We start from the raw sequence: 25,250 nt of genomic DNA, 5'->3' as shown, positions 1-25,250 counted from the left end.
AGAAAGGTTTTTGTTTTCTTTATTAAAAGTAAGGAGTCTCATTTAGTCCTACAATGCTATACAATTTTTTAGGCAAGCATGGAGAATGAGACAGGGGACAATATGAAATGCCTGCATACAGATTATGGGGGTGAATATATGGGACAGGCATAACAGGGGAGGTTAAGGGCATGTGTGATAAAAGATTAAACTACAAAATCTTATAATCTTCAAGCAGAAATGATTCGCTGAGCAAATAGAAAGCTAGGTACAAACTCTCTGGCATCAATTTACTAAAATATTATTGGGTTGAAGCTTGTTGAGAAGCTGTATATCTCGAAACAGTAACATCCAAAGCAGGAGGGAATGCATTACCTGAGGAGAGATGGTCTGAACGAAAATTTAATCGAAGACATCTAAAAGTATTTGGATGTATTTTCTATGCTTATGTGGCTACAGAGCAATGAAAGATGCTGGATGCCAAATGCAAAAAGTATTGGCAATTGTGAGGAGTCAAAAATGGTATTTTTTGACTGACCCTGATATTGCGGGAAGATTCATCGAAGCATGTGATATAGTATTCTTTGTAAATATGTTTAGGGAGCTTAAACCAGTCCAAATATCTCTTGGTAACTCTTTCATTCTACCTGGGCTCTTAGGGGATAAGGGATAATTAGGTACTAGCCTCAACCTGGCAGTGGAGAGAATGGCAGAGCTGAACTCACAAAGGTACCCAAGTAGTGAGGGGAATATCAGAATATCAAGTAATGAAGACTCCATCCCTGAATCAAGTTGTGAGGGTGATGACAAAGTTCCAACTAATGTAGACAGTAGTTTTGAGAGTAATCAAGAAAATGAGTCAGTGTTTGGAAGCGAGGAAGCAGAAGAGACGTTTTCTTTAAAAAAATGGAGTGGCTCGAAAATTACCAGATCACATAATCTCCTTGTCATCTACTAACTTGACCTGCAATCAACATTTGTCTCATAGAAGCAGGTTTGAATGTAGCTCCTGCAGTGACCCAAAAACTTTTCCTGATGCTCCATTTCTAATTTTGATTGGTTTTCTTATGTATGCAATGATTTGTACAAGGCCAGATCGCGTCTTTGCAGTGTCAAACTTAAGAAGGTTTAATGATGATATTACAATGCAATACTGGGCATATGCAAAGAGTATATTAAGATATTTTAATGGGAACTATAAATTATCTTATTCTTAGTCAGGAAAGTTTCTGGAGGGATACAAAAATGCTGACTTTGCCATTGACAAAATAGATTGAGTGTCCTGTACTGCATACATGACAAGTTAGTTAATGGAGCAGTAGCTTGGGAAAACAAAAAGCAGTGCTGTGCAGTGGCTATGTATACAATAGAAGGCGAGTATGTAAGTTAGGCAGCTGGAGCAAAAAAAACTTGGCACTGCATGGAAGGTCAAAGAACAGAGGTTAGACATCATTTTGTTAAAAACTCTGTTGCCAAAGGAAAAAATAATTGCTGATTACATGTTTACAAAATATGGTAGCAAATGTGCCTCCAAATGGGCTTAACAATGGTAAGCATTTGAACTGCATTAATGAATAGAATTTTTTAGCTGTTGGAAGCAACTGGTTGAAGGGAGGTTTTTGTGCTTGTAACCTAGTTGCAAAGTTAAGAAATAAATAGCTACAACATGTTAAAATAGTTCTTGGAGTGTAGGTCAATGTCTCATTTTTCAACATAGGTACATATTTTACTGTTCCGAGTGCATAAAAAAGCCTAAATCACAATAAAATTAAGTACATTTTGGGGATTGGATAGTTGGGCATTGTCCATTTACTTAGAGTGGCATTCATCAAATAGAATTTAGCATTTCCTCCTGATTTTACAAAATTTTATACGGTGTAATTATGACTGAAAATTGAACGTAAACATTGAAAACCGGTAATCACTATAGTTATGGCGATTTCCGATTTTCAATGTTTTTGTTTACTTTTCAATGTTTGATATCATATGATGCAGCTTCTTAAGACAAATACCCAAGTTCAACTGAGAACCATTTTGGAAACCCATTACTTTTGAAAACATTGATAGAAGTGTGCCTGTATAGTTGGATAGCATTTAGGAGGACACTGAAAATAAGTTGGCCGCGTCATCAATGCGTCGATTAAAGAGTATTTGGAGCCAATTTATAAACTAACTGCAGTACTGCAATACGTATTTATCCGGGCTTACCAAATCACACGCTATGAACAAAACAATTGCACTGAATACTCAATCAACTCGATGGGGTTCTTCAAGCACACATCACTGCAGTGTACATGTAAATCAAGCACACATCCATGATCCTTGCATAAATAAATTAATTGATGATGTTATTTATCACGGCATCACTACCCTGAATGTCCCTTTACTTGTGGTACCATAACGTGAACTGATCTCTTTAGCAGGGGAAAATAATTTTAGTACCTACCGAGCAAATTCACTTGCAATGAATGTATAGTTTAGCACATTAAATAGCTAATAAACGTTTGGCAAAATGGCAATAATTTGCAACATATATGCCTTAAAATGATAGACCAGTGAGATTATGCAAAGCGTAAGCAATTCTAATATTCCGACGAACAAAGTCTTATATTGTTATTTTGAAGATATGCCACGCCTGCATATTAATGTGTGAAATTATAGATCGTATCTTGCATTTTTTACCACCAATTAAATTAATAACGGTTGTAAACAAGTTACATACACGCACACTTCAACGCAAAGGATATACATTTTCCCATTTTCAATTTTATATGGACTAATTATTTCAAAAACTAATATCTATAACTCCTTAAACTCTTTCCTACGATAATAGAAGCACAATATAGTCGTGTAAACACCCTATGCAAACACAAAACACCAGTCAAAATTTTAAAGGTTGCGCCCATTTTCGCCTTCGCATCAACTGCATCAAGAATTTCTGATGCGAGCCGATGCGAGTTGATGCTTCCGAAACCTCGAAATATGCTCGTTGCAGGGCCGCATCAATGCGCATCAATGCTTGATTCGGAACGGCCTGATGCGCATCGATGCACATGATGCGTGATTCGGAACGCACCCATGGGGATATGCCGAAATTTCGGTTCATCGTATCTCAGTTGTTTTGTCATGTAATGGCAGCAGCGTCGAAAACTTCCGTTTCCTACTCTGCTTGACAGGAAATGAACGTCCGTTTCAAATAAATGATTCGGTAATGGATCAGTAAGTTGATGTGTATTTTTCACTAGTGGTGATATTTATGTATTATATACTCATGAAGTGGCCAATCGTTCATAGTCCACTGAGCACCTGCTTAGTTTTGGCATCCCTAGCATTTCTTATGGCAACAAAGCTTTAAATTTTGCGTCACTTTGCGTAACTCTTGCAATTACTGTACTATTGTCATGCTAATTTACCGCCGGACGATGTTCGTTGATCGCAAGGATTGAGGTACTTCTATGGTTACTCCATGTCATTGGTGCGAAGCTCTAATAGTTCCATTGCTGTTAATAGTTCGGCGATACGTGAATTGATTTCCCTCCATTACATCGCGCGAAAGTTCCTTCTTGTTATTTACTCAAGGTTGTCACTGGTTGTTTTTGGCAGTATTGGCGTATTATTGATGCCGTAAACGTCTTATTTAGGTCTTCATTGAAATTGCATCCATGAAGAAAACCTGTAGTGCACATTATTATTCTAACAAAGATATATGTGGAACAGTGAGTGAAACTAATCCACCTGTTTTCGCTCATTCAATGCAGTCCGTGACCAGTTGTACGGAGAAGCCGAATGATAACCATGGATGATCAAGAGCAAGTTTTAGTGTTTAAACTCGATCAGAGTGGGAGTAAGCTCATTTCATTTGAGCATGATCCGCGGAAACGGTAAGTCATTTAGGCTTCGGTATTGCAATGTGTGCTTAAACTATATTTTTCTGTTTTTACGAAAAAATTAAGCGTTTTTCTATATGCATGCTATGTTTTTACCTGCCTGCTAACTAATCTCTTCAAATGGGGAAACTACTGTGTTTTTACGAAATTATTATTTTTGACAGACATCTTGAAAAAGATGCGACCCTGGAAGAGCCAGTGAATAAAATATTAAAGGCAACAGAACCTGAAAAAGATGATTCCGAAGTGGCTGTTATGGAGCCTGAGCAGGAGGCTGAAAACACCTCCAGACCCAGTGAAGTTGTGTTGGATGAAGAGGAATTGGAAACTTGGTATTTTACTACTTAAGTCTTGATAGCCTTTTTTGTACTTATGTGTGGTATTTTTCATAATTATACTATAAGAGCTGCCTCGAGAGAAATTTACGAGCTATATCATACAGTTTAAGGCAGTGAAAAGTTCAGATAATGAAAAATCACTCAGAAAAGAAATAGTAAGTACCTGCTCAACGGTAATTAATGGTATTGCAGGTTAGCATTATCAAATTTAGGTTATAGCATTGAGTATACAGCAGTGACATGAGTGGTAACTGTTGTGTGGTAGTGGCTAAAATAGGCTGAACTTGGAACAGGAGGTTAGACCATCGTCAGCATAACCGACTGAAAAATGTATTGTGTTGCTTCAAATGTCCATCCTGATGTATAGGAAGGCTGAGACAAAATCAAATGTTACACAAATGTTACGTGTATTGTTGTATGTATATTACAATTGAATATTAATCATTGGAGATTGATCATTCATGATCATTTTCTTAGCAATTTTCATTACTGTCTCCTTACCATGCTTTCTCTGCATTTCAAAGTGAAATTTGTCATGAAAATATCATCTTGATTCCTGGGTTTTAAAGTGGGATCTCATAATGTTTGGTCAGGTACGCTACCAGTTACGTCACCAAGTTGAATTTCAGATGAGGTTTCCCAAACAAGGTGCACCCGTGCCCATGGCCTAGCATAGCAAAGTTACTTGTTTAATATAGTACTTTGAAAAACTTCTTTTGAGTGTTTTGGAGCAATGCAAAGGGAAGTTATAGTTGGATAATCCAACTACCAAAATATAATCATGGATCCTCTATATGAAATTAAAATGGGCAATAATGCCACGCAGCCCTATTTTAGATGGGCCATTTAAGCTACCATGTAGCATTAAATGTAGTGTTCGATGTAAATGTTTCTCCTGTAGTAGATATGTGTTTGTAAAATTGATAAATCTGCCACTTAAGTAGCCTACTTCCTGGTGGAAGGAAATATTTAATCACATGGCATGTGTTTCACAATGCCACACGATATTCCTTCAAAAATTTGCATTCTTTTCATGCAGCATCGACAAAGCAGAGGGATTTCAATGAATATTTCATTTGACAATTCGACAAATCATGCTATAACTGCCTACATAATAGACCCTATGGAAGAAATCAGTTGGGCACAAAGTAAAGATTAAATTTTAATTTTCCTGATTTTTTTTTATTATTCCGATTATTCTTGTGTCTCCAGATTAGTACAAACCGACAGAGCGATATGTATGTGAATTGACAAAGATGTAATATTTGGGAACACGTCTGGTGTATTATTTGGCCTAAACTGTTGCACTTGCTTGTGAGTTTTGTACACTTCAATTTTAAACTTCCAGGTACATTCTTAGTTCATCCAATGTCAATTTAATCGGCTCACATGAAAATGGCCTCTTGATTCCTCGAAACAATGCTGCACTCTTCATTCTGAAAGAGTTGTTAAGGGAAGGAAATTTATCAGCTGAAGAGAGTTTAAATGATGACTGGAGGGTTGTGTGCCGTGTGATCAGGGGTGCAGCTAAGAATTGAGGCTAGGGGGGGTTTTAGGAGCAACTAATACTTTAGGGTGTGGGGGTATTGCGTACTCATGAGGGTAAGTGGGAGTTGCGGGGGCCGTCCTCCAGAAAATATTTTAAGGTTAATGGTTCAAAATGACTAGTTTTACCGCTTTATGAGAGATATTTGATTAATGCTAACACTATTCTATAAGTAATACTAACCCATTAAGTAAAATGGATCAAACTTAAAAATTTCTCTGAGCTCTGGGGGGAGGGGAGGGGGGTTATGCCCCAAAACCCCCTTGCTGCACCACTGAGTGTGATAGACCCCTCTCTACCTCATTGTCGTGCATGCCACTTGTCATCCTTTATCATATTCAAATGGTGCACATGTCATTTTGCTTACGGCCTGGTTTTTAATGAATCCATATATGATGGGTATCTCCATGTGGCTCTTTGCAAATCATGTCTTAAATTCCAATGGGGGCAACACAGTTTTCACTTAAACAAAAAGAAGAATCTCTCAAATTTATTCATTATATGTTTAATTTTCTTTTCAATCAGTGAGGAGTCTGGCGTTATAATGCAGCATATGGACATCCGAGAGCCCCTGTCAACTCTTCGCTCTCTTTTGGAGCAAAGAATCGGCATGGATCTATCCGAGTATCAATTTTGGCTTCAGGATGCCCAAATGGTGAGTTGAGCGGATTTATTTGTATGATGGCGGAAGTGTATGATGTATGACAATTTTGCAAGGTAAGCAAGGAGTGGCAGGAAGATATTTACACTACGTAACTGCAAACTGCAAGAACAAGCAAATTAGCATAGAAATTGCTTATTTCAAATTCTTTCTTTGCGGGTGAGACTGAAATAATAGGGTAGTTTCCTTCATCAAAGAAAACAAAAGGCATTGATGGCGATTCGTTACCCACTATTAGTGTATTCATAATACACAAATTATTTGGTTTTTGAAATACCGGTTTAGACGAATGGCAAGGGTCAAATTTTATCCTCATTTGAAAAAGGCCAGATTGGCGCCCATGCGATTCCACTCCACGTGACGTCACAGGGACCTAGTTTCTACACGAGAGGATAGGAGTTATGCATCGTCAGAGGCTACCAATGCATGCATGAGGCACAGAGCTCAGGGAAACATGTCTTAATAATCACCTATTAAAACTGGCTAAGGTTGGAAAGTTTTCTTCGCTTGATAAGGCATTATTAAACCTTTTTTAAGCCATGCGCTACCAGCCAGGAAGGTACTCAGCTACCCGTTAGCATCCTGCGTCCTATCAGCGCTCAGAGCCTCGATCAAGGTCACCTACCAGGCGGGAGGGGGAACCAGAAATGCGTCGCACGGACTTTTTCCCTTCATTCCTACTTACGCGTCGCGTTTTCGCGCGCTTGAAATTTTTCACTTTTCATTTTATCGCGAAAAATAGATATCGTCATTTAAAAATCTAAAAGCGTGAAATACGTACTCCAGGAGTAATAATCTTTCGATTTAGAAAATAAAAAAGTAATAGGAAACCACCCTATTGGGGAAAAATATTTTTTTTAATCAAACTTTTAGGCCCAGTGGCCATAGGATCAAGTCGATACCTTTAAAACCGAAGGTGTCTGGATGTTTGTTACAAAACCCGAGCAAATCAAAATAATTGTAAATATTGTAAAGACCATTATGTACTGTTGGCAGGGAAGTTGGAAATAAACAGAATACCTAAATTAAAGTTAAGGATATACTCTCTAGAAAGTCACTAATGTCCCACCAAATTGTATCAAAATGTTGAAAGAATTTGGTAGTTGAAAGGAAAAGATAAGTTTTGACTGAAAAAACCTCTTCCTCATTCATTTGTTCACTCATAAGTTTAAAATTTTAAAAAATCTGAAAGATATCAACCATTTTTCATGGGGAAATAAAGGCTTTATTATATTTACAGGCCATTTTAATCACATATTTTTCTAACATAATCATGCATATTTTATACTTGCAGTTGGAGAGTCATAAAAACCTCGTGGACCAGTGTGTTCAAGGAGAAGGAATTGTACAAGTTAATGTGGAAATCAAAATGCTGGGAGATATTAAGAAGATAAATATAGTAGATGTCCTTAAACCTGCAGAGGAATACCTGGAACTAGCAGATGAATGTAATTATGTTCTCTGTAAATATTAGTTTTAGTAAAAATGTGGAAAATTGTCTTTTGTGTTCATCTTTTTGAAAGGTGAGGCAATGCTACACTTTTAGAAGAGCATATTTAAGAATTTTCATGAAAATTACATGTACCTACTTGGTTGCTCAGACGAGCCTCCTTTACTTACTAAGGGATGGTTATGGTTTTACAATGAAACCATGCTCCTTGTAAGAACTAGTCGTCAACATGTTCTGAATGAAGTGCTCTGTTTGGTTAAGATTGGAAATTTAAATTCTCAGTTACGAATAGGAATATAAAGACTGCAAAATTGTCTTAGAATGACAATTGAAGAATTTTATTGTGGCTGACCTTATTAGTAAAACTGGTCGATAGTAGTTATGAGTGCCTAAATTTGTTGCAAATATGTTGTGATTTATGCGGATTGAGATGCATACCTGAAATATAACTTACTATGCTGCTATGATTACAAGGTGGCATTGAATATGAAAGCCTAGATACAAGTTTCATTAACATGTAGGAGCTAAGAAAGGCAGAGGTCATGTGTTTAAAAAGAACAATGTAAAAGTGTTGTATATGAATTTAATGAAGGAAAAGCCACGCAGCATGACCTGGCGCTACGTCCCGACGGCTCAAAATCCGGCCGACTGTCCTTCTCGGACCGTCCTGCCTCCCTATCCCAAGTCGGCGGGCTTTTCGAGGTCCGCCGGCTGGGTATATAGGTAGGACGTAGCCTGGGAGGGGCAGTTGGTCGAAAGATGAGCGGCTGGACGGACGTGGTGCCAGATTGTAGTTGTATGAAAGCAGCAATAAAATGTAACATGTAACCACTCAACTATTACGACTACTCAACTACATTTACCAACTAACTCATATGAGCTAATGTGTAAATGTATGAAAGCTAGAATGATATACATTGTGTAACCACCCAATTTCTGAGAATGAATGTGCAGAAAATAGAACCTGTTCTAATTTGGTTCACACATTTGCGCACGTTCTGATCGTGTCCACCAAAATCATTCATGCATTCACGTATGTATAATCATCTTAATGTACCAGCAAGGAGGCCTTAAGGCAGGTTTGAGCAACCATTTATTGGCCTCAAATGGGCGCCAAATGGTATTTCAATATGAATATACCAATGCCACCACTGCATAAACGCTCAACAATTGCCCTCCGAATCAAATCTGCTCATCTAGTAGTATTAGGGCTATCTAGATGAGCGGATTTGATTTGGTGGGCGATTGTCGAGCATTTATGCAGTGGACGTATCGATACCTTTCTCAATGAATCTCTTATTTTATTTTTTCCAGTGCCTGATGTGGAGGAATCATCATCCACCCCTGAACACGTTATCAAGTGGATTATGGACCAACAATTCAGGAAAGACCAAGAGAGGTTCAAGATTCCATTCGGTACATAAATTTAGCTTAAGGCACTTGTGAAGCCGGGAAGAATTTTTAATGATATTACTTCACTTTCTCTTAGCTGAATTTTTCAGTACATAATAACATACATTCAATAATGCTTTTCAGATCCTGCCGAGTGGACCGTTGCCCACGTGCGTCATTGGTTGCAGTGGGCTGTGCGTCAATTCAACCTTGTTGGGATCCGCCTTTCAGATTGGGGAATGACTGGTGAAAAGCTGTGCTCACTCACAGTCGAAGAATTTCAGCAAATTGTGCCTAATGATCCCGGCGACGTTTTTTGGACTCATTTAGAGTTGCTTCGTCGCTGTAAATTTGTTGGTTGGTACATTTCTTTTTCATTAGTAAGTGTGTAGGTTGTTTTCCTGTGCATTGTATAAATACTAATTTGGCTCTCAGTCTAACTCTGCCTTCAAATTGCCAATGTATTATGTTTTGCATAACAAAATAACCGAGGACAGGTTTTTTTTAGGTTCCTCTGATTGTTGAACTTAAGAACTTGCATCTGAACCTAAGACAAAAAAATTGGTACTGAAACATTGTTCACTCATGAAATTAGTTTCTGTTTTGGCTCAGCCAATTTAAACATTATTCACTTACTGCAAATAATGACTTCACATCAAGCTAAAATCCAGGTTCTTCACACTGAATACACCCCTGCATCTTATTTTTTAATGTGAGCAAGGAAAATTTCGACTTCACCCAATTTCCCAACGTATTTCCAGCTGATCAGGAGTTATCTGATCATTGTGTTTATCTTCACATTTCAACTGTCTTTTATCCACTCAAACTTATTCATTCACTCTGATGCAGATGAGTCATCTGTTGAAATGTTGAACATATACAGTAAAACCTCTATGTAGTGAACCTCTTTACATCATAAACCTCCATACTTCATATCACACCTACAGTCCCATCAGATGTACATGTAAATTTATTGGCAAACCTCTTTGTAGTGAACCTCTTTATCTCATAAAACCTCCACTTATCATACTAAGACTGCCTAACTACCTCTGTAAATCGTACTGAGACAACAAGTGACCATTAATGCAGCCACGATTACGTACATGGAATGACATTTTCAGCAATAAATGTTTCACCCTTATTTTTTTTTCTTTTACATCTTTAATATGCTGTAATTTTCACGTTATTCATTACTTGTGGCCATTTTGTTCCATATGAGAGCATATCCAACAGTAAATAAGACCAGTGGTATCCAACTATTCTAATCATTTTAAGTGACTGTTGAACTAATAGAGATCACATCATTTTCTCTCAAATCATGGTAAAAATCATGTGATAGCGCTTGCTTTCCGTTATCATTAAATAACGAATATATGTTCACTAATGCATGCATGTTTATTTAAACCCATAAATATAACGGTTTAAAAGACAGGTAGTGCCTTTCATTTCATATTTTAATGAAATACCTGTTTCTCGGGTGAAGATAACATCATTGGTTACCTCAGAAAGCCAGAGGCCACCCATATCAGTTTGTCACCTGACCAGTCTGGCACTGCAAAGTGGGGGTCACTTGGCATAAGCTTTGGACTGTTATATTATGTGTTCTCCTGTAAAAGTTGCCCATTACTGTAGATTCCTGGAAACTTGAATGCATTGCACAAAATATCATTTGTTGCACCCCATACCTTCAATGCAAATATACTAATGTGATTTTTATGAAATTTAATTTCAGCTGTATTACAAAAGCAAACAGAGGAGCCACAGTATGTGATGTCTGAAAGTATTTCAGAAGCGGGAACAACGGCTAGTAATACGAGAACAATAAACAGGGTGAATTCTGGGAAGCCCAAAATTCAACGTCAAACCCAAGCCCGTCTACCAAATGTCAACTCCCATGAAAGATCCGGAAACATTCCATTACGCACTGGTATGTCTCAAGTAATTTATCTCATCGGGGTTTGCACCTTTTGTCTTGCTTAGTATCTGGTCCAATTAAGAATATTTTCTCAAGTAAAAATTTGCCTCAACTGTGATATTTTGTGAGTTTAATTATTTATCTTGGCCAAAGTTATTGGTTTGTTATCTAATATGCAATAAATTTTTGAAAGTATATGTTCTTTACTTAGTCTGGGAATTAAAGGTTGACTAAAACGAGGCATCTGCTTAAAAAAAGCTGTGCCAACGAAGTTTGAATGTCAATCCGGAAAGAAACGGAGGGAGCCCCAAATTTCCTCCCTTCACAGGGCAAGAAAACAGCTGGGAGGGGAAAGATATTGACTGTGATGATTTGCTCTTTTATCTTATAATTTACGTGCGGAAGTTAAAAAGTTGTAATAAGTTAAGGATTTTACCATGGTACATCCACAAATTAAAGCATCTATGATAATTGCCATGATTACTCAAAAATGTAAATATTTCATCTTAAAAAAGTTTCATTTCAATGAAATGATTCATTTTGAGGCAAGAAAAATTGTTCCAAGACTCTGTAAATAATGTCAATGCCTTTCGAGAATCAGCCAGAACAAAATTAATATCTTGCTTTGCCATGATGATAAACTTTTGGCCACTATTTTCACGAACCCAATATGTCTACGGCTTCTTCAAGCGTTACACATGCAACATTTATGAAGTTCACACGTCACACGGCATCAGCCTATAGAAATACATTTCGCGTCATGGGCATGGCTGATCCTCCTAGCGGACTTTTAAAGCTACTTATCTCGGTTAAAAATCGAATTTGAATTGGCCTGTGTTTTTCATTCACATCTTTTCGGTTTTAAATAACGAAAACCAATTTTTAATTTTGAGTGTTACCTCCTATTCGACAGCCTCTTGTAATTGACTCGTGAGAAAAAGACACATATCCATTCCAAGAAGAGAAAAGGCAAAGGTGTTGATGGCTGATACCAGGTGTCAGGATAAACAAAATATTTGTTAGCGCAAAGTAAGCGAATTTGAATTGAGGAATCTTGTAAATACCCTGTATCCAAACCATCTACAGTCAGCCAATCAGCTATTGGGAACTTGGCTGCACTTTCGTTGGAATACTCTTACGAGATGGAATCTGGAAGCCAGAGAACCAATGATTGAAAATATTTATGACAATTAGATAGTGTAGAAAAGTAGTTAAAAATAAAAAATAAATCTCCTTTTAATTCCTATGCCAAGAATTTTTCGAACAACCCATACATTTTATACAATTGTAATGATTGATCTTGCTTTTGGTTTTAAGATGAATAAACAGGGTTTTATATGTACAAAAAATATCAAGTATGTACTTATGTGTTGTGGATTTTTGAATATTTTGTTGATAAGTTTTTCTGGTAACTTGAGTAGCACAACCATATCAGAATGTTGTAATGCTTGCGTAATTTTGTCTTGAAGTTGAGGATAGGTGTGTGCTCTAATATAGCTTAATTATTTTTAAAAAGTTGCTATATGTGATTGTTACTGTTTGTATTCGGATATGACCATTGGTTTCATTAATTCCAGGTTCTAATGGCCCAGTTCAGCTGTGGCAGTTCCTACTGGAATTGTTGACTGATAAAGATCATAGGCATGTTATCAAGTGGCTTGGTGATGAAGGCGAGTTTAAACTTGTGGATCCAGAAACTGTGGCTCAGTTGTGGGGAGAACGTAAAAATAAGCCAACTATGAACTATGAAAAGCTCAGCCGTGCACTGCGCTACTATTATGAGGGAGAGATGATTGCAAAGGTGAGTGGTAAAACTGTTTTCTGTTTAGCTCATTGGTTCCGATGAGTTGTCTTCAAGGCATTAAAGACTGAATTATCAAGCAATAGGTATTTAGTTTGGAGATTACTATCAGTGATGGCCCAAGATCACAACTAAAACTATGCACTTAAAAGAAAGGCTGTTAAATGCCTGTCAGATGTGTACAAAAAATAATTGTTACAAGTTATGTGAATCATTTGCTTCTTATTGGTTATAATTGATGATTAGGTATTACAATTCTGCTGAAACTGTTTGTATTTAAAGGTTCTCATGCCCGTATTCCTCCGAATATAGTCCCCCCCCCTAATTTTGAGGCTTGAGTTTTGGGAAAAATTAAAAAAAATGGGTTTGAATATAGTCCGCCCCTTAACTTTTATTTCGGGCATTTTTGGAAAAAAGGGGGGACTATCTTCAGACATATATGGTATCATTCACTTCTGTATGCAAAATAATGAATTGGATATTTGCATTTCAGGTTCACGGGAAACGGTTTGTGTATAAGTTTGTGTGTGACTTGAAGCAAATGCTAGGCTATAGTGCCAGTGAATTGCACCGCTTGGTCGAAGGGTGTAGCACGAGAACCAGTTTGTCCATACCCGTGTCTTCCTCACCAAACCTTGACCGCCTCACCCGGACCGTGCATAGTGATGATTTATCGTCAGCTGAAGATGAACATCCTGACGACAGTCGATGACACCAGTCATAGTGATTAAAAGTTTGTTTCCTATTGCTGAACTAACCCTGATTGAGCGTAATCTCCTGGGACTGATTTTTATGAACTGAAGAGCTAAATAGATTGCCTTCACCAGGATTTGAAGCTGTCATTTAGGGATGTAGTGATTGTGAACTGTGCCTAAGGATGTTGCTTCATCCACTGCAACAGTGTTGCCACAATGCAATTACGGTGTAAGTCTGATGTGGTGAAGACCCATATTTATTTCTGGAAATGTAAGTTTGGGGAATGATTGCGATTTTTATCATTCTTGTGTATGCTGTCAGAGGTTTACTGTTTACAATAAAACTATGCTGAAAAATTAGTTTGTATTTCTTCTAATATTCACCATCAGTGGTGCTGACTCCATTTTTGAGGGGGCCCGAGCCCCCTCAAAAATTTGTTATGGGGTGTAAGGAAAAAATGTGTCAGGCTTGTAGATTTTCCCCAGAGTGTCCAGTTATCAGGGTTCTTATGCTGATCATATGACTTCTAAAATGCTTTTAAAAACCTTAAAACTCACTACTTATAACATTTCCCAGGGCAAGACCCCAATATTTTTTTTAAGTCGGCACCCATGTTCACCATTTATGTACTAATAATCCTTTGAATTATATTTTAAGTATTATGACCTCAAAAAATGAATTAAACAAGTTTTGTTTCACATGTTAACATGGTTTTGAGGCTGCTGTGTCTCATTCATACCGTGCACAGTTTTCAAGATGTTTATCTTAGCAGGAAAAATTTGTGAATAAGTAAGGGATTAGGTTAAGCCCAATTTTTCAAAACTCAGACAAATACACATTTTTGTCACTTGTGAGCATCAAATGAAAGTTTCCTTTGTCAACAATAGCACTGAATTTTCTACTTGAAATCATGCACTCAAGCGGATGGTCACCTTCCACACCATAATATGTTTTGCATTCTCAATTCCTTTGCAATGATCATGCAGCTCTTACACCTTCTAACTATTTTATAAAAGAGATAATTTGCAAGAGGAGCAATATATCATGTTTCAATTTAAATCCTTTCACTTGCAACAAATTCCTTTATCATGCATTAATTCAAGAATCTATATGGAGGCTGTATTTCAGACTCTGCTCCGATAGAATAACTTTATCCATTGACGATTTTCCCAATGTAATGACGAAGAAATTCCAACTCAGTTTCTCACAGTTGAAAAATCAACATTCTTCGGAAAAGTTCTAAAGCACATTTGGAATAGTATGAACTGAATTTTTTCTTATGGAACAATGCGTCTGCTCCAATAAAAGGAAAGTTAACTTAATATTTGACTCCGTCAGATTTACCTTTTTCTCAGTTCGCTATTCTCACATTTTAGCGCGCTAATGTTAGGGTATACATACATTCTGGCTCTACGTTAAAATTCTTGTTTAAATATGGGTCCAAAGTTTGTTTTGAATGTCACCACAAGATGTCACGTAAAGACAAATTGAATGCCGAAATGTCTCCCACTGGGGCTGGTTACGGGCAGCCACGCCGAGATGGCAGCACATGCGCCTTGCACGTTGTGTGGAAGCTTTTCAAAAAATTAGGCATGGAGGATAAAAAGAGGAAATTATTAATTGCCCAAGAGCTGCATTTTGCCAAGACTCTTGCTGGTAATGACAAAACTAAAAGAGATCGTGCTTTGAAGAGGCTACATAAATGGTTGCATGCCCGCACACATGACGGAACGAGTGGTAATGTTGTGGCCATTTATCACAGACGGCTGTTGTAATGTGATTGACCACCAACTATTCATTTTCGTGTATTTTTCGCAGGTTTTTCCAAGGAGGATTATCTAAGAATATGGAAGGGGATATTTTATTGCATGTGGATGTCGGATAAACCACTTGTTCAGGTACTTTCACTTATGTCCCGATATCAGAGGCTGATTTTCTTTTCTGAAAGGTGTTTCAGGTGTAAGTTAACTCCATTCACCGGCATGAATCGTGTAAAATTCACCATACAAATTAGAGCAAATTTTAATTCATGCCATGTTACTCCCATGCTTCCGACTTTTTACTTGATACCAAGTCAGATGCAGGTTGAAGAACCTTGGCTAAATGTTTATAGAGAAAGCCAGAGGAATGCTTAGTTTCTTCCTCATTTTCTGAGTAAAATCGTTGATGGCCTTAAGTTTAAGATCATGGGGCATTAAATTGCATTTGTATACTGTATGACTGCAGCTACTGATGTATCAGGTAATCTCCATATACGTTTCCTTTCACTATCTCCGGATTTATGTCAATTTCGTTAGTGTGTGTGTCCTAGAGAGATTATGGTAAAAACGTGTTCTCAGATCTTCCGTGTCTTCAGAGTATAGATTGAATGGCTTAAAAAGATTGATATCCTGTGTCTAATTCTTAAAATCATTTACGTTACTGACCGATTTTCTTGATGTATTGGTGATTTAATTATTACTTATGTGACTGGCCGCATTTTAATATGAAAGTCCAACTTTGGACATTTTTTGTTGAGAGTGAATTACTTAGTTTTTGTAAATGGAATGTTTGGATCTGGTTGTATATTCTTTCTGGAAGCCATTAGAATGCATCGTTATCAATAATTTCCTTTCGGATTCCTTAGAATGAACAATAACTGAACAGTGTCAGAGATTAGTGTCATTGTGAGTATGAGTTATGTTCGGTGCATTTTCAGGATGGTGCCTCTATTTATCCAGATCTTTCTTCGCTAAATTTGAATAACTTGTATTTTCACCTTGACAATTTTTATTTATGCATACATTTTTGAGATGTATATTCATACAGAAGTATTCATAGTCCCTCACGCATTTAACTCAATTCAATTTATTGTACACATTACAAATGGTCCAGAGTGGTCCCTACCCATAGCTTTAGCAGAGTGGGAAGGGGCTTAGCAGCTGAGATTGAAGAGATGGGATAAGGAATCACTACAATGTAAGAGTAAAAGGATAGTGTTTCATTCGTTGAATTCTTGGTCTTTTAATTGTGACAACTGTGGAGGGAAACAAAGGGGTATTTCATTTTAAAAAGTGTTTTACCTTGGCCACCTTAGGTTAATTAATCATAGTATGCATTAATGAGAAGCAACTTGCACCATTGGAATTTGTACTTGGAATGGAAGCTCAAGGGATGTGTTTATTATTATGTAAACATAATGTTTTGTAAAATTATTAGTGACGTATATTTGCCATAGATATTTTTGGATTTATTTAGTCAGTCAGTTTTAATGAATTTATTTTAATTTCACAGGAAGAGGTGGCTGAAAACATTAGTAATCTAATCCATTCAATTGGGGAAGGTGGTGATTTATTTATCAAATGCTTCTTCCTAACTATGATACAAGAATGGAATGGCATTGATCAGTATAGACTGGATAAATTCCAAATGGTGAGTGCTAAATCTAATTAATTATTCACATGCAGTATCCATTATGGCTATTAAGAAGTAGTGGTTTAGTGGAGCAGAATATTTGGCTATCTTTTAGCAAAACCATACAAACTGCAAAAGGCTAATACAAGACAAATGACACTCATGATGTTCATCTGAGTTTGGTTTATAGATACAAGATGTAGTCAAGTTACCGAAGTTGTTAAAAGAACAGAAATACATACATCTGACAAGATCAGTCAGTGGGAGAATTGAGGGCAGGGCTAGGCATCAATATTTGTATTATTTACCAATCACAGGGAAACTAGTACATATGTGTATATTACAGATTCCCAATATTTGTCAATTTGTTATGTGACAAGGCTGTGTATTAGGCCGGCCCTTATTTTTCAGAATTGTGAAAAGTTATGTTTTCCTGGTCTCAAAATGATCCAAATGGTGTTTATATTCACGTGTTAAAATTTGGTTACTTTAAAATAACGGCAACCCGTGCCCCAAGGGCCCTAAGTACTAAGGACCCTCAATTGAGTTTTTTGGGACCGCAAAAGCGCTATTTCTATGTAAAACGTAAAAGTAAAGCCCTTTAGGGCCGATTTTATGTTTGTTTTAACCTATCTCTAAGCGTTTAGGAGATATCGTCCGTCGTAATGCAATCCCCCCCCTAGGGCGCCACCCCGAACCGCAGCACCGCTGAGGTATGTTCCGCACCACTTACTAGAGACTTCCCCTCAACCCCCTCCCCTCCCTCGGCAAATACTTTGCTCCTGATGACAAGATTTACATGCTAGTGGTTCAGTATTGAATAGGTTGTTCATCTTGTGTCATGATTAATGTTGTTAAAGCCTATAATGTCAATTTTAACCCTGCAACGCCGTCCTATGTACTGGGTACCGACCCCTTAAACCTTGATTTTTGCCGCCATACGGCCGCGAACCATTCCAGCAGGCTTTGTTCCAAAGTGCTTTTTATGTGCAAAATATTATAAGCATGTGTTACAAATGTGTCTATGAATAATAAAGGAATGAAGGGAATGAGCAGGGCTTCCAGGGCTCCAGCAGTAGATAGAAATATTCAAGGAAGAAGAAACGAGGCAGTCAGTTCACGGATGTAGATCACTGTGAATAGATAGAGATAGTTCTTGTGTATAGTGTGCAAAGGATAGGAGGTGCTAAGTTTTTTAGGATGTAAGGAGAAAAGTGGTGTAATAAATACTTTATCATGAACGTGACGTTCATTTTAAGAATAGACCAACAAGGAAAGAATGAATCCAGGCATTGAACTGGTTGGAAAAGAAAGTGAAGAAATACTCGGCTCAAATTTACCGATAGTGTGAGAAGTACTGTGTGTTTTCTCTATCACCTAATGGGTTCGAAATTTGTAGACTTAGTGTGAGAAATGCGTCTCATCCATAGTATAAAACTAGAATTCCTGTTGTTACGGAAAATACTGCGATTGAAAAGTTAGAAAAATGACGCAAAGAATGGATGAACGTGCAACGGCATAAAGAGAGCGCGAACTACAGTGGATATGAAGAGAAGAGAATCTTTCGTAACAAAACTTGATGATTTGCTTGACATTGCAAGGAGCGGTACCATTGCATTTTTGACGCGCGAGGAGGAAAGTGCAGTTAATCTCTCGGATAAATGTGCTTGGGCTGAAGAAATAAAGTTCTTACGCAAATAAAGAGGAGAACGAAATGCAGTTATTGGTTGAATAGATTTCAATATATTCAAGAAGAAATGAAAATATGTGGTTCTCCGCTCCTTTTGTTGCATTAGCTCCCATCAGTGACCCGCAGTTCCTACAAAGACTTATTAATTACGAAAGTGTTAACCTGGACGTTCATTTTTTTTACCGAAAGGTTTTCAAACCACTTGTGGTTCATGAGTGAGGAGTTGGTATGCCTGTCATTCTTTGACGGATCCATTTCTAGGTGTGAAAAAAACGTGATACGCCGTATGTGGTCTTGTGTAGGAAAATATGATCCACCGAAGAAGGCATTCTATAAACGTAAAGACATGACTAAGGTATCTACACCAAATTTTGTCACCACTAATTCGAGAAAGCTATTCAATGTATTGTAAATATGTATTGCATTCTTCGATGTGAACATGCGAGAATGTGATGGACATACAAGAACGATTTGCAAATTATTCGGGGTCATTAAGTGGGAAATGATTGTGCAGTGAGAGGAGTGAAACTAATTCAAGATTTTTAGGCAGTCACGTTGAAGGAAGAGAGCTTTCAAAAATTTATTACTAACAATAAATGTGACTTTTCATCGCAATACAACCCTTACGTGCGGAAAGGCACTTAAATTGCCAAGTATGGGATGTCAGTGAAAAATTAGAAATACAATGAAAATCTATTTTATTTTGGTTAATGTACCGAAATTCATGGACAGAGTGAAAATAAATTGATCTCTTAGATTGGAAGTATTGTTATGGCAATTAAATTCTTTCTAAGCTAAGCACATTTCTTCAGAGGCTAGATCTTGACATCAGGAGCAAAGTCTTTGCCGAGGGAGGGGAGGGGGTTGAGGGGAAGTCTCTAGTAAGTGGTGCGGGACATACCTCAGCGGTGCCGCGGTTCGGGGTGGCGCCCTAGGGGGGGGATTGCATTACGACGGACGATATCTCTTAAACGCTTAGAGATAGGTTAAAACAAACATAAAATCGGCCCTAAAGGGCTTTACTTTTACGTTTTACATAGAAATAGCGCTTTTGCGGTCCCAAAAAACTCAATTGAGGGTCCTTAGTACTTAGGACCCTTGGGGCACGGGTTGCCGTTATTCTAAAGTAACCAAATTTTAACATGTGAATATGAACATCATTTGGATCATTTTGAGACCAGGAAAACATAACTTTTCGCAATTCTGAAAAATAAGGGCCGGCCTACTGTGTATTCAAGTGGTATGTTCACACTTAGGGTGTGTGGTGTATTTTTTCTGTGCTATTTATGATTTCAACCTCTTGAAGGCCTGTTTACATGGTACATTAACACGTACAAGTTAATGTCGAAATGTATGAACACGAGAATAGGTAAATGCCAAAATGCACCGTGTAACCACCTAACTTGTGCAAATGCATGCACAGAAAATAGAACCTGTTCTAATTTGGTTCGTGCATTTGTACATGTTCGGTTCTGGTCCACAAAAATCATTCACGTCAACAGACATAAATTTGTACGTGTTAATGTATTGTGCAAACAGGCCTTTAAAATATTTTGTGGGGGTGGGAATGGCTAAATATCCTTAAATAAACTAGGTTGATTGTTTAACATGTTGAGATTATGTAAGATGCCTAAATGTGGTGGCTGTTGGGCTAAATGACAAATTTGCTCTTATTTTTATTTTATGGGCCCCTGTTTTATGGTAAATAACAAGGTTCTTAGACGGTAAGGTTGCCTCATTCGTAACTGCGCATGCGCCAGCAGAAGTCCCGTTACGTCACGGTAGACCCAACTTCCAGCGCCATTTCAAATTCTAGCCTTTCCGCGGGCCTAACTGCTTACCGCAGCGAGTTCTTGAATTTACCCTCTATCGAACACTATAAGCCGAATTTTAAATTGAAGGCCGATTTATGAAAATAATGATGATAAGATTTAAAAAAAAAGATAAATTCGTGTATTCAGACGCCATAATTTCCTGATGAAGTGATGAAATGGGAAGGTGTGCGAGTTGATTCCGTGTCCACACTTCCTTCCTGTAACTCTCAAAACACTGTTTTCCTTGCTACTTCCGCAATATAATTTAAACTTAGATTAATATGGCTGGGAGGAAAATACGCAAAAACCAAATTAGTTGCTTCAAAAAATTACAGTTCTGCAACTTTTTAAATAGAAATTATGCTCGTTTTCATTCTTCGCCGGGCTTTGAAAATACAGACTGTCCCAAGGGTCGTGTGTCATTTTTGACCTGTAAATTTAGTAACTTTGCATGGAGCAATGTTCATTAAAATTAGCATATGTACTTATGGGAAAAAGTCCTAAGTTTTGTTGAGTATAAGCAAAATTTTACAATTTTGACCTTTTGACCTCACAATGTGGGTCCAAACCAAAAATCTCAACTTGCCTTAATTTCAATGTTTAAAAAATCGAGATAGAAAAAAGTCTGAATTTCATTGACCAAGATGACTATTCTTAGGTTTTCGGACACGAGAAACCCGAAAATAATACTTTTATTCACAAAAATTCAACTGTTGACCCAGTAAGGTCACCGTCAAGGTCACAAAGGTGGCAAAAAGAATAGTATACCAACAAAGGTGTCGATCCATGGGTTTTATAGGGTGCCCAAGTCATTGGTAAAGTCCAAAAACCCTTATTATTCACTAATTGACCTCCGAGGGTCACAATGGGGGTCAAAGGTCATAGAGTTAAACGTCGGGCCATCATGACAACCAACGTGTCAAACCATGGGTTTTGAAGGGTGCCAAAGTCGGTTAGGCAGTTCATAGATCCGTAGTGTTGATTTTTAGACCTCCGAGGGTCACAATGGGGGTCAAAGGTCATAGGGTTAAACCTCGGGCAATCATGACAACCAACGTGTCAAGCGATAGGTTTTGGAGGGTGCCAAAGTCGGTTAGGCAGTTCATAGATCCGTATTGTTGATTTTTTGACCTCCGAAATTCATAATGGGGTCAAAGGTCTTAGAGTTAAACCATAGAGTAAGAAAGTATGCAACGCGCTTACCATCCCTTCCTTCCGAATTTTTTCCATTTCCTCGCAGTCTTTTCCAACAGGCCCCCCGTGCTCTCTTACTTTAACGCCGCAGTTGATTATTTATTTCTCTAAATATTCTTTTGATTTGTCGCCCAAAGTGTAAGACAAATCTCCGTTTAAAAAGATATTGGCTATGTCCAAAACCTTAAGGTAAAAAATAATAGCAATGGATGAATCCAGCTTTTATTTTGATTGTATCAAGCAATCTGATAAAAATTTGACGATTTTAGAGAAATATCATAAAACGACAACATTAATAGGATAATAAACTGAAATGTGAACATGGAGTTTTCATTGTGCTAGTCAACCATCCAATTGTAGATATGGTTTCGATTGCCATGCTCTTCTTTTGAAGCTCCTGCAACATTACACTTTCTAGGTCTTCCAGTTTAGAATTTTTAAATTCGTTATAACGCACACCTGGAATTTTCTAGTACACGCTGCGCGGACAATAGTGCGCGGACACAGAGTCGGGAAAAAGGATGTCTAGGGAAATAAATAATCAACAACGGCTCGAAACTAAGAGGGCGGGGGAGGCTTGTCGGAAAAGAAAGTCGATATGTGTACTACCACCACTCACTTGGTCACCCTTCTAAACCTTTGGCTGGGGACATTAGTTTTCCTATTACTCCAAAACATACCTCTATGACCTTTGACCCCCATTATGATCCTCGGTGGTAAAAAAAATACACAATATGGTTCTACGAACAGCAAAACTGACTTGGGCACACTTTAAAACCCATGGTTCCACACTTATGCTGTCATATTGGCCCGAAGTTTAACTCTATGACCTTTGACCCCCATTGTACCCTCAACAGCAAAAGTCTATGAGCGGATCTATGAACTGCCTAACCGACTTTGGCACCCTCCAAAACCTATCGTTTGACACGTTGGTTGTCATGATTGCCCGAGGTTTAACCCTATGACCTTTGACCCCCATTGTGACCCTCAGAGGTCAAAAAATCAACAATACGGATCTATGAACTGCCTAACCGACTTTGGCACCCTCCAAAACCTATCGCTTGACACGTTGGTTGTCATGATTGCCCGAGGTTTAACCCTATGACCTTTGACCCCCATTGTGACCCTCGGAGGTCTAAAAATCAACACTACGGATCTATGAACTGCCTAACCGACTTTGGCACCCTTCAAAACCCATGGTTTGACACGTTGGTTGTCATGATGGCCCGACGTTTAACTCTATGACCTTTGACCCCCATTGTGACCCTCGGAGGTCAATTAGTGAATAATAAGGGTTTTTGGACTTTACCAATGACTTGGGCACCCTATAAAACCCATGGATCGACACCTTTGTTGGTATACTATTCTTTTTGCCACCTTTGTGACCTTGACGGTGACCTTACTGGGTCAACAGTTGAATTTTTGTGAATAAAAGTATTATTTTCGGGTTTCTCGTGTCCGAAAACCTAAGAATAGTCATCTTGGTCAATGAAATTCAGACTTTTTTCTATCTCGATTTTTTAAACATTGAAATTAAGGCAAGTTGAGATTTTTGGTTTGGACCCACATTGTGAGGTCAAAAGGTCAAAATTGTAAAATTTTGCTTATACTCAACAAAACTTAGGACTTTTTCCCATAAGTACATATGCTAATTTTAATGAACATTGCTCCATGCAAAGTTACTAAATTTACAGGTCAAAAATGACACACGACCCTTGGGACAGTCTGTATTTTCAAAGCCCGGCGAAGAATGAAAACGAGCATAATTTCTATTTAAAAAGTTGCAGAACTGTAATTTTTTGAAGCAACTAATTTGGTTTTTGCGTATTTTCCTCCCAGCCATATTAATCTAAGTTTAAATTATATTGCGGAAGTAGCAAGGAAAACAGTGTTTTGAGAGTTACAGGAAGGAAGTGTGGACACGGAATCAACTCGCACACCTTCCCATTTCATCACTTCATCAGGAAATTATGGCGTCTGAATACACGAATTTATCTTTTTTTTTAAATCTTATCATCATTATTTTCATAAATCGGCCTTCAATTTAAAATTCGGCTTATAGTGTTCGATAGAGGGTAAATTCAAGAACTCGCTGCGGTAAGCAATTAGGCCCGCGGAAAGGCTAGAATTTGAAATGGCGCTGGAAGTTGGGTCTACCGTGACGTCAAGCCAATGGGAGCCCGAGTCGCGAATGAGGCAACCTTTACTTTAAGAACCTTGGGTAAATAATATGTCTTTGGTGTAGGGTATGGCTGCTTGCTCCACTCCAAATACCAAAGTTGGGTATCAGCTAATAGGGCCTGCACTTTTCATTGGCCTCTGTCCCAATTGCACATTGCTCCCAATGTCTCCTAGCAATATTACTTATCATGGTATCACAAGACAGTGAGTGATTCACATAAACTTACAGTCCAGACAGAACCTACTTTTAGCTCTTATTTTACAAGTGTATGAGATGCTTTTAATAGAAAATCAATGGTAGGTGCAGTTTCTGATGCTTCAGGTGATTGATATGAATAGATGATGACAACTTTGATCGCGTGACCCTGTCAGAAATTTCTGCCACAGCTTGTTTAGGTAATAAATGAAGAAAAAGTTGTGAGGAATAAAAGAAGAGGAATGAAATTGTGTGCTTCAATTGCCCTCCTATGAAGCAAGTTCTTTTAAAGGACAACTGAGATGCTCTGGACAAGTATATGCCACAGAATAGTAGCAATGAAGGGTATGCAAAGACCTTGAAGGAAAACCTCATACCACAGGGAATCACATTCACCTGAGACTTCTAATGCATAACAGTTTTTTAAGTTAAGAGTGATTAATTTAGTGTCAAATTGTGACCCAACACTTCAATGGACTGGAAACACTGTAAACTAACTTACCAACAAAATAAATATTGGTCATAGTGCGATTTTCGAACTTACAACCAGGATCATATTTCCTTATTACTATATGGAAATGGTTAAGATTTTTGTGAGTAGGCCATGCATCTTTTGAAATTGATATCTTTGTTTATATTAATTGATAGATCATGAAGGCCCAAGGCTTTTTTATGCACACATTGAAATTATATTCATTTGTATGATGGTGTTTAGAGAATCCCTCACAGTCTGTGTTACCCGAATGCAATTACTGCCTCAACTTTTTCTAGTAAAGGTGTAATAAGGAATAATGGCTAGTAGGGGTGAAGGAACTATCAGCTGACCCTAACTGCAGCCAGTTAGCACCCAGGACATTAAACTATTCAATTCGTCAAAAATTTATTGCGAGATGTACCAACTAAATTTTTGCCTTGTAACTATCAGCATCATCTTTAAAAATTAAGTTCTCTATCCTGTAAAAATAATTTATGTTAAATTAATGCTTCCTTGTCGACCTCTCAGTATGCCTGATTTAAAAAACATACATATCCATTCGAAACCCAACTGCCTATGTTGTGGTTGTGGTAAATAATAAGTCATGCCCTATGCTACATACATGCCTATTTTGTTTTCAGA

At 37.7% G+C, this 25,250-nt stretch overlaps 2 protein-coding genes across 4 annotated transcripts in view; both read left to right on the top strand.

Moving 5' to 3' along the window:
* The first annotated feature begins 3,110 nt into the window (after nt 1-3,110).
* On the top strand, nt 3,111-14,021 carry LOC124154527 (DNA-binding protein Ets97D-like). 2 transcript variants are annotated; one of them, XM_046528323.1, is made up of 10 exons: nt 3,111-3,198; nt 3,738-3,860; nt 4,031-4,198; nt 6,276-6,405; nt 7,706-7,859; nt 9,176-9,277; nt 9,398-9,610; nt 10,986-11,180; nt 12,746-12,969; nt 13,463-14,021. In XM_046528323.1, the coding sequence occupies exons 2-10, from the start codon at nt 3,766-3,768 to the stop codon at nt 13,679-13,681; spliced, it is 1,500 nt and encodes a 499-aa protein (XP_046384279.1). In that variant the 5' UTR covers nt 3,111-3,198; nt 3,738-3,765; the 3' UTR covers nt 13,682-14,021. The 2 variants fall into 2 exon arrangements, with proteins under 2 accessions (XP_046384279.1, XP_046384281.1); XM_046528325.1 differs by having other exon boundaries at nt 3,118-3,198; nt 3,621-3,860.
* Nucleotides 14,022-15,189: 1,168 nt separating this feature from the next.
* The window catches only part of LOC124154526 (ribosomal RNA processing protein 1 homolog A-like), a 28,408-nt gene continuing 18,347 nt past the window's right edge, over nt 15,190-25,250 (top strand). For both annotated transcript variants that reach the window (XM_046528321.1, XM_046528322.1), the window contains exons 1-3: nt 15,190-15,402; nt 15,484-15,563; nt 16,939-17,076. In XM_046528321.1, coding sequence (XP_046384277.1) covers nt 15,258-15,402; nt 15,484-15,563; nt 16,939-17,076 — 363 coding nt within the window. In that variant the 5' untranslated portion in view covers nt 15,190-15,257. The remainder of the gene's footprint in view (nt 15,403-15,483; nt 15,564-16,938; nt 17,077-25,250) is intronic.

This window comes from Ischnura elegans, chromosome 2 (genome assembly GCF_921293095.1).
Source record: "Ischnura elegans chromosome 2, ioIscEleg1.1, whole genome shotgun sequence".
NCBI classification, from domain to species: Eukaryota; Metazoa; Arthropoda; class Insecta; order Odonata; family Coenagrionidae; genus Ischnura; species Ischnura elegans.
Note: the sequence above shows the minus strand (reverse complement) of the source record. Positions and strands in the feature narration are given on the sequence as shown.